This window comes from Pristis pectinata, chromosome 3 (assembly GCF_009764475.1).
Source record: "Pristis pectinata isolate sPriPec2 chromosome 3, sPriPec2.1.pri, whole genome shotgun sequence".
Lineage (NCBI taxonomy): Eukaryota > Metazoa > Chordata > Chondrichthyes > Rhinopristiformes > Pristidae > Pristis > Pristis pectinata.
In genome coordinates, this window is record NC_067407.1 from 3,124,805 (window position 1) to 3,139,132 (window position 14,328).

The 14,328-nt window shown below is 52.2% G+C and overlaps 1 protein-coding gene across 1 annotated transcript in view; it reads right to left on the reverse strand.

Annotated features, from left to right (window-relative positions):
- dnai3 (dynein axonemal intermediate chain 3) overlaps positions 1–3,018 on the reverse strand; it is an 85,493-nt gene extending 82,475 nt beyond the window's left edge. Inside the window, exon 1 of the mRNA XM_052013159.1 lies at positions 2,902–3,018. Within this exon, the coding sequence (XP_051869119.1) occupies positions 2,902–2,968 (67 nt within the window). The 5' untranslated portion in view covers positions 2,969–3,018. The remainder of the gene's footprint in view (positions 1–2,901) is intronic.
- Between the last annotated feature and the right edge of the window lie 11,310 nt (positions 3,019–14,328).

A 14,328-nucleotide genomic window follows, 5' to 3' on the forward strand; every position in this document is an offset into this window, starting at 1 on the left:
ACAGGCGGCTAGGGCATCGATGAACCGGCTCAGAAAATGGTTGCACGGCACGGCCCGGTGCAACACCCTCCACCCCAGGTCCCCAATGTACAGCGGGAGGACTCCCACGTAGAGAGACCTCCACTGGGGACCCCCCCTCGCCACCCACTGGCAAGACAGACCGCCTCGGCGTGTCCGGCCGGCAGACCATCAGTACCACCCCTTTTTTTTACAAAACGTTTATTCGCTAAAAGCACTACAAGAACCAACCAATATCAAATACAGTACAGCTAATACAGAAAGAAACAACTAAGCAAACCAATACCTGCGAAACACATATAACACTACACCCGCTACCGCAACACACAACACTTCAGATCAAAATCGCATTGGAACTGTCCATGACGCACGCAATCCCGAGGGGCCCACCGAGCGCGGAACTCAGCCAGGGTGCCCATGGAGACCGCGTGCTCCCATTCCAAAGACACCCGTGCATGCACGTAAGCACGGAAGACGGGCAGGCAGGCCGACCTGCCGGAATCCTCGGCCGCCCACCGCCGCGTCTCATGGATGGCCAGCTTGGCCAGGCCCAGCAGGAGACCCACCAGGAGATCCCCCGCGTGACCCGCCCCGCGCCGCACCAGGTGCCCGTAAACCAACGGCGTCGGGCTGAAGTGCAGCGAGAACTTCAGCAGCAGCCCCCTCAGATACGCAAAAAGGGGCTGCAACCTCTCGCACTCCGCGTACGCGTGGTTCACCGTCTCGTCCCGGCCGCAGGAGTGACAGGCGGCCAGGGTGTCGATGAACCGGCTCAGAAAATGGTTGCACGGCACGGCCCGGTGCAACACCCTCCACCCCAGGTCCCCGACGTACAGCGGGAGGACTCCCGTGTAGAGAGACCTCCGCCGGCAAGACGGACTGCTACGGCGTGTCCAGCTGGCAGACCATCAGTACCGCCCCTTCCACAGTGGGACACTCCCTCAGTACCACTCTTATTTTCTTTATACAATTAGTATGCCTTCATTCCATATCACACACACTACAAATTAACTTCCATCACAGACCGCAAAAAGAACACAATTCTACCAAACATCTAGGTAAGCGCAACAACACTCGCCTCGCACCCCCACCCCCCACACAGCCTCGGACATGGCCTGGAAACCACCATCCAGACCGACTGACGGAGGCACAGAACTGCGCACAGCATTTTACAAAGACAACAGATTGAAAGGTGACGACTTCGCAGGAGCTATGCCTCCAGGAGCTGCAACTGCTGCGTAGGACCAATGCCCCGCCATCTTAGAGCTTTTACAGCCGCCGTGACAAGGCACTACGCAGTCAGTAATCACAAAACACTACTGGTGTGATAAACAATGACACAACCAGCAGGGCACACCAGTAATTAGTCCCATAAAGGAGCAGTGTAGAGAAAGGAGAGGTGGGAGTCCTCTCCAGATAAGAGGTCAGTCCATATGATGAAACACCAGCGCCGTCCCTCCCACAGCGCTCGGAACACAGACTTCAACACCTGGCAGAACAGAGTCCTTCTAAGAAGAAAACTGCTCCAGCCCACCGCTCAAGATGAAAACCACACTCTTCTACCACCCAACATTCTACACAACTGCACCTTTGGATTTATACAATCACATCTTCAGTTCAATGGGAGAGTGCACTCAGTACCGCCCCTCCCACAAGGTGACAGTCCCTCAGTACTACCCCTGCCACAGTGTGACCCTCCCTCAGTACCACCCCTCCCACAGTGTGGTGCTCCTTCAGTACAGACGCAGGATCAGCAATGATCTTATCTCAACAGTTCTGTCAAGGAGAGTGTGGCAGGTTTGAGCTCTCTCTTGGGTGGGGTCCTGCTCATACCCTCACTGAATGAACTGGTTCTGCTCTTTGGGTTTGTAGCCACCAGTGACTACAGCAAGCAGGTTTGTTCTCTCTCTCCTTCCTAGTTCTTTGAATATCTTAAGCACCTCACTGGATATCCATTTAGTCCTCTTTAGTCACACGGCATTGACCCATTAAGTCCACACTGACCATCAACCAACCATTTACACCAACCCTACACTGATCCCATTTTATTCTCCCCACACTCCCATCAACTCCCCCCAGATTCTACCCCTCACCCACACACTGGGAACAATTTATGATGACCGACTAGTCAAATCCAAGTCGGATTTATTGTCATCTGCACAAATCCATGTGTGCACAGGTGCAATGAAGAACTTACTTGCAGCAGCATCACAGCCACAGAGCATCAGATAAGCAGCATTCACAAGAAAAACATGAATTAAACATAAATTATACACAATTTTTACAAGAAAAAACACAACTAGAACAAAAAAAGTCTATTAGTATCATTTAGGAAGCACTTGGATAGGTACATAGAGGGGCAGGGCTTAGAGGGATATGGGCTGAATGCAGGAAATTGGGACTACTTGTGTGGGCACTGTGGTCAGCACAGACTGGTTGGGCTGAAGGGCCTGTATCCCTGGTGTATTGCTCTAGGTTCTAAAGTCCATCGTAGTGCAAAGTGATCAAAGTGGCCATAGTATTGCCGTACTGAGGTATGATTGTCCTGGTTGGTTCAAGAACCGAATAGGGATGTGGGAGGAAACCGGAGCACCCGCGGGAAACCGACACAGTCACAGGGAGAACGTGCAAACTCCGCACAGAGACGTGAGTCGCTGGAGCTGTGAGGCAGTGGCTCTATCAGCTGTACACTCTGCTGCCTAAAGATGTACAAAAGAAACTCGTGAACTATTCTTATAATCCAGCCCATATATTCCTGGTATCATTCGTGAATCTGTGCTCCAGCCAATCCAAGGACTGTGGAATTCCCTTGATCTTTGCCCCTTTGTTTCTGTATAATTAGAGGGAAGATCCATTTCACTGGCATTACCTCAGTGAACTCACCGGCAGATTTGGCTTTCCTTGCTGATTTTAATGATGTTTTGGATCTCGGTCTCTCCGCATGTTTCATGAGTGCTTTCAGATCTTTGGCTGTTGAAGGCCTCAAAATTAGAGAGTCGTTTTTCTTCACTTCAGGCTGTGGGAACAGATGCAGTGCAAGTTAGAGACCAAACGTGGAGTGCAAGGATAAAACGTGATGGTGCTGGTAATCGCAGTAATAGGGACAAACATCAATCATTATGGAGTCAGTCGTCAGTATACCCAATTGGAGACACAAGGGCATAGGCTTAGGGTGAGAGGGGAAAGATTTAAAAGGGACCTGAGGGACAACTTTCTCACGTAGAGGGTGGTGAGTGTATGGAACGAGCTGCCAGAGGAAGTGGGTGAGGCAGGTACAATAGTATCATTTAAGAAGCACTTGGATAGGTACATGGAGGGGCGGGCTTGGAGGGATATGGGCCGAGCGCAGGAAATTGGGACTAGCTGGGTGGGCACTGTGGTCGGCATGGACTGGTTGGGCTGAAGGGCCTGTATCCATGCTGTATTGCTCTATGACTCTAAGAGACTGAAGATGCTGGAATCTGGAGCCACACACAAGATGCTGGAGGAATTCAGCAGGTCAGGCAGCATCCAGGGAGGGAAATGGACAGTTAATGCTTTGGATCGAGACCCTTCATCTGGTCTGAACTTGAGACCCTTCTTCTAAGTCCAGATGAAGGGTCTCAACCTGAAATATCGACTGTCCATTTCCCTCCACAGATGCCGCCTGACCCGCTGAGTTCTTCCAGCATCTTGTGTGTTGGTCAATATAGCAAATCCTGGCTATGAGTAAAGCACCGATCAAACGACAAAACCTATCATCAATGGCTGGTCCTTCCATTCTATTTGCAGTTGGGAGCAGAGAGATACAGCAGTAATCGGGCTAATGGGATCGACACTGCCACACACAGGACTCCACAAGCTCATCCCCTAACCTGAACATCAATATATACACTACAACTACATGCACCGGTCTGCATCAACGGTGCTGAGGTCGAGAGGGTTGAGAGCTTCAAGTTCCTGGGAGTGAACATCACCAATAGCCTGTCCTGGTCAAATCACGTAGATGCCATGGCCAAGAAAGCTCACCAGCGCCTCTACTTCCTCAGGAGGCTAAAGAAATTTGGTTTGTCCCCTTTGACACTCACCAACTTTTATCAATGCACCACAGAAAGCATCCTAACTGGATGCATCACGGCTTGGTACGGTAACTGCTCTGCTCAGGACCGCAAGAAACTGCAGAGAGTTGTGGACACAGCCCAGTGCATCACAGAAACTAGCCTCCCCTCTTTACCTCTCGTTGTCTTGGTGAAGCAGCTAGCATAATCAAAAACCCCACCCATCCGGGTCATTCTCTCTTCTCTCCTCTCCCATCAGGTAGAAGATACAAAAGCCTGAAAGCACGTACGACCAGGCTCAAGGACAGCTTCTATCCCACTGTTATAAGACTATTGAACGGTTCCCTAGTACGATGAGCTCATGAACTACCTTGTTGTGACCTTGAACCTTATTGTCTACCTGCACTGCACTCTCTGTAACTGTGACACTTTACTCTGTACTGTTATTGTTTTTACCTGTACTACTTCAATTCACTCTGTACTACTTCAATTCACTCTGTACTAACCCAATGTAACTGCACTGTGTAATGACTTGACCTGTACGATCGGTATGCAAGACAAGCTTTTCACTGTACCTCAGTACAAGTGGCAATAATAAACCGATACCAATAGGGAGATTATCAACAGGCTTCAGAATTTTCTATTATGGTTTTCATTTGTGTAAAACGATGGTAAAACTCTGGTAATCCGGCAAGCTCAGCACTTTGGTGATGCTGGATGGGCAGATTTTCCAGACAATTGGATGTTATTTCCATTAATACTCTAGCACTTCTAATTGAGTGTTCTCTTCCAATGTTACAAAGTAGAATAATAAAGCTTCCAGTGAACCAGGTAACAAGGTCCTGGTGCGTTCCAATTGAGTGTGGGATACAGAACCAGAGAGTTTCGAGGGAGGAGGGAACCAGGGTCCTGGGGATTGAGAGAGAGCAGAGGAACTGGGACCCTGGGAAGTGAACAGACAGACAGCGGATTATCGGAATTTTCCTGTTCATTAATTTGGATAATTCCGGTTTCCTCCCTCTTCCCTTCTTCACGCAGTGGAAAGGTTTACTATTAACAGCACAGAGAACTTCCACAGTGTTGACTTGCTTCTAAGGCGGGAGGTGGTAAGTCTGACACCACGATACGTTTCTCCCCCCTCCTCTGATCCTCCCATTTTGTCCCCTTTCCCACACCCCCCTTTAACCCTTCTTCATCCCCTGCTGGTTCCATCCACCCATGACACACAGGTCTCCCCCCCCCCCCCCACCTGGTTCCATCTGCCAATACATGTCTCCCCCAATGGTTCCCATTCTCCCCTCCTTTAGTGGACCAAGTCCAGCACTGGTAACTCCTTGTGTTCCACCTTATCTCCCTGCAACAGCCGTCTTCCTCTTCCCACTCCCCGCTACGTCTGTGTTTTTCCCTTTTCCCTCTCTCTCTGTCTGCCTCCATCTATCATCCACCTGCCACTGTCTCCCAACTCCACCCCCGCTCCCCTCCCTTACCTGGCACCACCTGCCTGTCACCTTACACCCTTCCTCAGTCCACCAATCACCTCAGAATCCTTCCCCACCCCTTCCCCTCTCCTCTCTATTCCGGCCATCTCCCCTCTCCACTCTCAGTCTTGATGCAGGGTTTTGACCCAAAACTTCAGCAATCCCTTTTCCCCCCACAAACGCTGCCCAGCCCGCTGAGTTCCTCCAGCAGATTGTTTGTTGCACCACAGTACGTTTATCCCATTATCTTGATATCTGCCAAATCTCTTTGCCCTCAACTGCAAATCCCACCATACTCTGGCTTAATCATAGAACATAGAATAGTACAGCACAGGAACAGGCCCTTCGGCCCACAATATTGTGCTGAACTAACTAAATTAGTAATCAAATGGCCAACTAAACTAATCCTTTCTGCCTACACAATGTCCATATCCTTCCATTTCCCGCACATTTATGTGCCTTCAATACAATAATTCCAAGCAAGCCCGTCACCAAACTCCGAGACCTAGGACTCAACACCTCCCTCTGTAACTGGATCCTTGACTTTCTAACAAACAGACTGCAATCAATGAGGATAGGCAGCAATACCTCCGGCACAATTATTCTCAACACTGGTGCCCCACAAGGCTGCGTCCTCAGCCCTCTACTCTACTCCCTATACACTCATGATTGTGTGGTCAGATTCTGCTCTAACTCCATCCACAAGTTTGCAGATGATACCACCGTTGTAGACCGTATCTCAAACAGTGATGAGTTGGAATACAGGAAGGAGAGAGAGCGCTTAGTGGAATGGTGTCATGACAACAACCTTTCCCTCAATGTCAACAAAACAAAAGAGCTGGGCATTGACTTCAGGAAAGGGGGCGGTGTACATGCACCTGTCGACATCAATGATGCTGAGGTCGAGAGGGTTGAGAGCTTCAAGTCCCTGGGAGTGAACATCACCAACAGCCTGTCCTGGTCAAATCACGTGGATGCCATGGCCAAGAAAGCTCACCAGCACCTCTACTTCCTCAGAGGCTAAAGAAATTTGGTATGTCCCCTTTGACTCTCACCAACTTTTATCGATGCACCATAGAAAGCATCCTATCTGGATGTATCACGGCTTGGTACGGCAACTGCTCTGCCCGGGACTGCAAGAAACTGCAGAGAGTTGTGGACACAGCCCAGCGCATCACGGACACCAGCCTCCCCTCCTTGGACTCTGTCTTTACCTCTCGCTGCCTTGGTGAAGCAGCCAGCATAATCAAAGACCCCACCCACCTGGGTCATTCTCCTTTCTCTCCTCTTCCATCAGGGAGAAGATACAGGAGCCTGAGGGCACGTACCACCAGACTTAAGGACAGCTTCTACCCCACTGTGATAAGACTATTGAACAATAAGATGGACTCTGACCTCACGATCTACCTTGTTGTGACCTTGCACCTTATTGCACTGCACTTTCTCTGTAGCTGTGACACTTTACTCTGTACTGTTATTGTTTTTACCTGTACTACATCAATGCACTCTGTACTAACTCAATGTAATTGCACTGTGTAATGAATTGACCTGTACAATCAGTATGCAAGACAAGTTTTTCACTGTACCTCGGTACATGTGTCAATAATAAACCAATACCAATGCTTATCTAAGAGCCTCTTAAACCCCTCTATCGTATCTGCCTCCACCCCCGGCAGCACATTCCAGGCACCTGCTCCTCTCTGTGTAAAAAACTTGCCCCGCACATCTCCTTTGAACTTTCCCCCTCTCACTTTAAATGCATGCCCTCTGGTATTAGATATTTCGACCCTGGGAAAAAGATACCAGCTGTCAACTCTGTCTATGCCTCTCAATCTTATAAACCCCGATGTGTGTTCGGTTCTGGTCGCTTCATTATAGGAAGGATGTGGAAGTTTTAGAGAGGGTGCAGAGGAGATTTACCAGGATGCTGCCTGGATTGGAGAGCATGTATTATGAAGATAGGTTGAGTGAGCTAGGGCTCACTCTATACAAGGGGGATGTCAAAGGTAAGCTTTTCTTTCCCCACAGAGAGTGGTGGGTGCATGGAACGCACTGCCGGCAGAGGTTGTTGGGGCAGATACATTAGGGACATTTAAGAGACACATGAATGATAGAGAAATGGGGGGGCTATGTGGGAGAGAAGGGTTAGGTAGATCTTAGAGCAGGATAAAATGTCGGCACAACACCGTGGGCCGAAGGGCCTGTGCTGTGCTGTAATGTTCTATGTTCTATGTCCTAAAAAGGCCAAAATGAAAACGGATTATGCGGCCATTATTACATTTTGTGGACCACCTGGCTGTCTCGCTTCCCACATTGCAGCAGTAACTATAACCAAGGCTCCTTCAGTGGATGTCAAGGCTGTCGTGAAGGGAATGAGAGAGACACTGCAGGTCACATCCAGTGCCGGCCTCCTGCCTGACATTGGATCTGATCCCGGAGTGCAGGGAGACCCGGCCACAGAGCCATTGGGCTGTCTGGCAGTGGCGTCACTTAAACCCTTGGAATGAACCGCATCCCTTCCCCTTCCCCCTAGTCCTCCCCTTCCCCTCTTCCCCTACCCCTCGCCCACTCCTCTTCCCTCCCCCTGCCCCCTAATCCCCACCCCACCCCTTCCTACCCCTCCCCCATCCCCCCTCATCCCCCTCCCTGTCCCCCATCTCCCCTCATCCTCCCTCCCCTCGTCCTCCCCTCATCCTCCCTCCCCTCTTCTCCCAACCTCTTCCCCTCATCCACCCTCCCACCTCATCCCCATTCCCCCTCCCCTCCCCCTCATCCCTCCCCCCACATTCCCCTCCCTCCCCACCTCATCCCCCTCCCCTCCCCCCCACCTCATCCCCCTCCCCTCCCCCCTCCCCCACCTCATCCCCCTCCCCTCCCCCTCCCCCCACCTCATCCCCCTCCCCTCCCCACCTCCCCTCCCCCCACCTCATCCCCCTCCCCTCCCCACCTCCCCTCCCCCCACCTCATCCCCCTCCCCTCCCCCCACCTCATCCCCCTCCCCTCCCCACCTCCCCTCCCCCCACCTCATCCCCCTCCCCTCCCCCCCACCTCATCCCCCTCCCCTCCCCTCCCACCTCATCCCCCTCCCCTCCCCCCACCTCATCCCCCTCCCCTCCCACCTCATCCCCCTCCCCTCCCCCCCCACCTCATCCCCCTCCCCTCCCCCCACCTCACCCCCCTCCCCCCCCACCTCACCCCCCTCCCCTCCCCTCCCCCCCCACCTCACCCCCCTCCCCTCCCCCCACCTCACCCCCCTCCCCTCCCCTCCCCCCCACCTCACCCCCCTCCCCTCCCCTCCCCCCCCACCTCACCCCCCTCCCCTCCCCTCCCCCCCACCTCACCCCCCTCCCCTCCCCCCCACCTCACCCCCCTCCCCTCCCCTCCCCCCCACCCCCCTCCCCTCCCCCCCACCTCACCCCCTCCCCTCCCCTCCCCCCCCACCTCACCCCCCTCCCCTCCCCTCCCCCCCCACCTCACCCCCCTCCCCTCCCCCCCCCCCCACCTCACCCCCCTCCCCTCCCCCCCCACCTCACCCCCCTCCCCTCCCCCCCACCTCACCCCCCTCCCCCCCCCTCCTCTCCCCTCCCCCCCCACCTCACCCCCCTCCCCTCCCCCCCCACCCCCCTCCCCTCCACCTCACCCCCCTCCCCTCCCCTCCCCCCCCACCTCACCCCCCTCCCCTCCCCCCCTCACCCCCCTCCCCTCCCCCCCCACCCCCCTCCCCTCCACCCCCACCCCCCTCCCCTCCACCTCACCCCCCTCCCCTCCCCTCCCCCCCCACCTCACCCCCCTCCCCTCCACCTCACCCCCCTCCCCTCCCCTCCACCTCACCCCCCTCCCCTCCCCTCCACCTCACCCCCCTCCCCTCCCCTCCACCCCCACCTCACCCCCCTCCCCTCCCCTCCCACCTCATCCTCCTCCTCTCCCCTCCCACCTCATCCTCCTCCCCTCCCCTCCCACCTCATCCTCCTCCCCTCCCCTCCCACCTCATCCTCCTCCCCTCCCCTCCCCTCCCACCTCATCCTCCTCCCCTCCTTCCTCATCCCCCTCCACCCCCATGGCGGGGACGGCCGGACACGGGGGGCCGGTGTCCCCGGGACACTTACATTCATCCTGACCCCGCCGCCGCCGCCCCGCTCTGTTGCCCCTCGCTCCCTTCCGGCGTCCTCCGTTTCCAGGGGCGTTGCTAGGAGCCGGCGACCGGCCGGGGTGACTTTCAGCCAATCACAGCCCTCGGGAGGGCGCGCACGCGCTCCGCGCAGACTCCGGAGACGGGGCGTTCCAGTCCGGAGGTTTGAAATAAAAGTTTCTAAACAGACTTTTAAAGTGACCTTTACTGCAGGTGTATATTGCATTGGTTAATCTAGTCGTATATATTAGTTTGCCAACATATTGCTTCTTGCATGTGTGCACAGGTGCAATGAAAAACTTACCTGCAGCAGCATCACAGGCTCAGAGCATCAGATAAGCAGCATTCACAAGAAAAACATACATTAATCACTATTTTTACAAGAAAGAACACAATTGGAACAAAAAATACAAAGTCCATTTTCGTGCAAAGTGATCAAACTGGCCCTAGTGTTGCTAAACTGCAGTGATTAGGGTTGTGCCGGTTGGTTCAAGAACCGAATGTTCGAAGGGAAGTAGCTGTTCCTGAACCTGGTGGTGTGGGGACTTCAGGTTTCTGTACCTCCTGCCCAATGGGAGCTGCGAGAAGATGGCACGGCCCGGATGGTGGGGATCTTTGATGGTTGATGTTGCCTACTTGAGGCAGCGTTTTTTTTCCCACATCCGTGCGAGATGGTCAGTTAATTGGCCACTGATTGTATGTTGGTGAGGAGTAGAATCTGTTGGGTGGGGGGGGGGAAGGGTTGATGGGAACGTGGAGGGAATAAAATAGTATTCATCCTGATGGTCGGTGCAGACTCAGTGGGCCAAAGGTCCTGTTTGCACGCTGTGTGACTTCAACCTACCAACGTCAGCCTTGAAGATATACTCAGCAACCAAGAGTCTGCAGGTCTCTTGGGTAGAGAGTTCCAAAAGAACATGGACAGTACAGCACAGGAAATGGCTCTTCACCCCCTGCTGTCCGTGACCACTATGCTGCCAATCAAAACTTCAAGTGAGCAAGTAATTTCATTGCACCCTGGTGTATATGACAGTAAACCAAGCTGAATCTGAACTAATCCCATCTGCCTGCACCTGATCTATATCCCATTTCCCTGTCCATTCATGTGCCCGGCTAAATGCCTCAAACGTTGCTGTTGTATTTGCTTCTACCACCTTCCCCCTGGATTCCGAACCTTCTGAGTGAGCGATTTCTCCACATCTCAGTCCTAACACCACGGTGGGTACACCCACACCTCCAGGACTGCAGTGGTTCAAGAAGGCAGCTCCCTCCCACCTTCTCAAGGGCAACTAGGGAGGGGCAATTAAATGCTGGCTCAGCCTGTGAAGCCCACACCCACAAATGAATTTTAAAACATGACTGACAACCTGCTGAGAATCTCTCCCTGAGTTCCAGGCTCTTCAGCTGGGGAAAGAGCCTCTTGGTCTCCAGCCCATCAGTTCCTCTCAGAACATTTGGAGAGGGCTGGGTTGAAAGTTGCAAGAAAATGCAAAACAATATGTTGAAATACTAATTGTGAATTGCTACAACGTAAAAGGAGAACATTCAGCCCATCAATTTCATGACTGCACCCTGTAGGCAATTGATTCAGTCCCAGTCACACGCATCCTTGTCAATTATTTTCTTTGAAGTTCCAATCTCTCTACTAAATGACCTGAACAAAGGGTACAGCACAGGAACAGGCCCTTCGGCCCACAATGTCTGTACTGACCATAATGCCAGTCCAAACTAATCCCATCTGGCTGCACACAGTCCGTATCCCTCCATTCCCTGCCTGTTCATGTGCCTATGTAAAAGCCTCTTAACCGCTGCTATTGTATCTGCCTCCACCACCACCCCTGGCAGCACCCACCACTCGCTGTGTAAAAAAACACACCTCGTAAATCTCCTTTAAACTCCCCCCTCTCAACTTAAAGCAAAGCTGTTCCAGCAGAGCATAGAACACAGAACAGTACAGCACAGGAACAGGCCCTTCGGCCCACCATGTTGTGCCGACCACGATGCCAAATTAAACTGATCTCACCTGCCTGCACGATACACATCCCTCCATTCCCTGTACATTCATGGGCCTGTGTAAATGCCTCTTAGATGCCACTATCGCTACCAAACACCTGCCACTTTCTGTGTAAGGAAACATACCTTATGTATTTCCTTTAACCTTTCCTCCTCTATCCTTAAAGCACCTTAGTATTTGACATTTCTACCCTGGGAAAAAGACCCTGACTGTCTACTCTATCTGTGCCTCTCATAATTTGTATAAACTTCTATCAGGTCTCCCCTCAGCCTCCATCGCTCCAGAGAAAACAACCCAAGTTTGTGCAACCTCTCCTTAAAGCTATAGACCCAGTCAATTCTGTTTCCATCACCCCCACAGTAGTGGTATTGGTATTGGTTTATTATTGTCACTTGTACCAAGGTACAGTGAAAAGCTTGTCTTATAAACTGATCGTACAGGTCAATTCATTACACAGTGCAGTTACATTGAGTTAGTACAGAGTGCATTGATGTAGTACAGGTAAAAACAATAACAGTAAAGTGTCACAGCTACAGAGAAAGTGCAGTGCAATAAGGTGCAAGGTCACAACAAGGTAGATCGTGAGGTCAGAGTCCATCTCATCGTATAAGGGAACCATTCAATAGTCTTATCACAGTGGGGTAGAAGCTGTCCTTAAGTCTGGCGGTACGTGCCCTCAGACTCCTGTATCTTCTACCTGATGGAAGAGGAGAGAAGAGAGAATGTCCCGGGTGGGTGGGGTCTTTGATTATGCTGGCTGCTTCACCAAGACAACGAGAGGTAAAGACAGAGTCCAAGGAGGGGAGACTTGGTGTCCGTAATGCGCTGGGCTGTGTCCACAACTCTCTGCAGCTTCTTGCGGTCTTGGGCAGAGCAGTTGCTGTACCAAGCCATGATACATCCTGATAGGATGCTTTCTATGATGCATCGGTAAAAGTTGGTGAGAGTCAAAGGGGACAAACCAAATTTCTTTAGCCTCCTGAGGAAGTAGAGGTGCTGGTGAGCTTTCTTGGCCGTGGCATCCACGTGGTTTGTCCAGGACAGGTTGTTGGTGAGTTCACCCCCAGGAACTTGAAGCTGTCAACCCTCTCGACCTCAGCACCATTGATGTAGACAGGTGCATGTACACCACCCCCTTTCCTGAAGTCAATGACCAGCTCTTTAGTTTTGTTGACATTGAGGGAAAGGTTTTTGTCATGACACCATTCCACTAAGCTCTCTATCTCCTTCCTGTACTCTGACTCATCACTGTTTGAGATACGGCCTACAATGGTGGTATCATCTGCAAATTTGTGGATGGAGTTAGAGCAGAATCTGGCCACACAGTCATGAGTGTATAGGGAGTAGAGTAGCGGGCTGAGGACGCAGCCTTGTGGGGCACCAGTGTTGAGAATAATCGTGCCGGAGGAATTGCTGCCTATCCTCACTGATTGCGGTCTGTTTGTTAGAAAGTCAAGGATCCAGTTACAGAGGAAGATGTTGAGTCCTAGGTCTCAGAGTTTGGTGACAAGCTTGCTTGGTATTATTGTATTGAAGGCAGAGCTGTAGTCAATAAACAATAGTCTAACCTAGATGTCTTTACTGTCCAGATGTTCCAGAGCTGAGTGTAGGGCCAGGGAGATGGCATCCGCTGTAGACCTGTTTCGGCGATAGGTGAATTGCAATGGGTCCAGGTTGTCTGGTAGGCTGGAGCTGATGTGTGCCATGACCAACCTCTCAAAGCACTTCATGATGGTGGATGTCAGAGCCACTGGTCGGTAGTCATTGAGGCATGTTACCTTGCTTTTCTTTGGTACCGGGATGATAGTGGTCTTAAAACAGGAGGGAACCTGAGCTTGAAGCAGGGAGAGGTTGAATATGTCCGCAAATACTACTGCCAGCTGATCAGCACAAGATCTGAGCACGCGGCCCAGGACACCATCTGGGCCAGGTGCTTTCCTCGTGTTCACTCTCCAGAAGACTGATCTTACGTCCTCCACTGTGATCACAGGTTCAGCTGCGTTGGTGGCTGTCAGGGTGGATGGTGACAATCAACTTCCTTTTTGTTCAAAACGCGCATAGAATGCGTTAAGTTCATCAGGAAGGGATGCACTGTTGTTAGCTATGCAGCCCGACTTCGTCTTGTAGCTTGTTATGGATTGTAAGCCCTGCCATAACTGGCGGCTGGTCAGGGACTCTATTTTGAGTTGGTATTGTCTCTTGGCATCCCTGATAGCTTTACTGCTGTGTTTAAGGCTGTGAGCTTAAATTAGATCTGTCTGTCCCGATGCCTGACCCGAGCTAGAATGTGCATTTGCAACTTTGCATGGTCTGCTTCCCAGTTTGGCGACATTTAAAACTTGGCGCTGGGAGTTTCGAAGAGTGCGTGTCAACTCCTCCCGCATCCCCGGCGGTGCCCGGGAGCGCTGATTGACAGGCTGTCGCCGTGACGTCACCGATGCCGTGGGGCGGGCTCAGGCGTCAGTCAATCAAACCCCCAGTGAATAGGTGGCTGGAACACCTTTGCTCTGTGCAAGATCCCCGGCGGGTGAGTTCCTTACTGCACTCGTCAGAAAATGTCACGTTTTTAATGCATTTGCATAAACGACAACTCGAGGTTTCTCATTGATTCCCAAGGCAACGTTGGGCTATTTGTAGGAGCGGTATGAAATA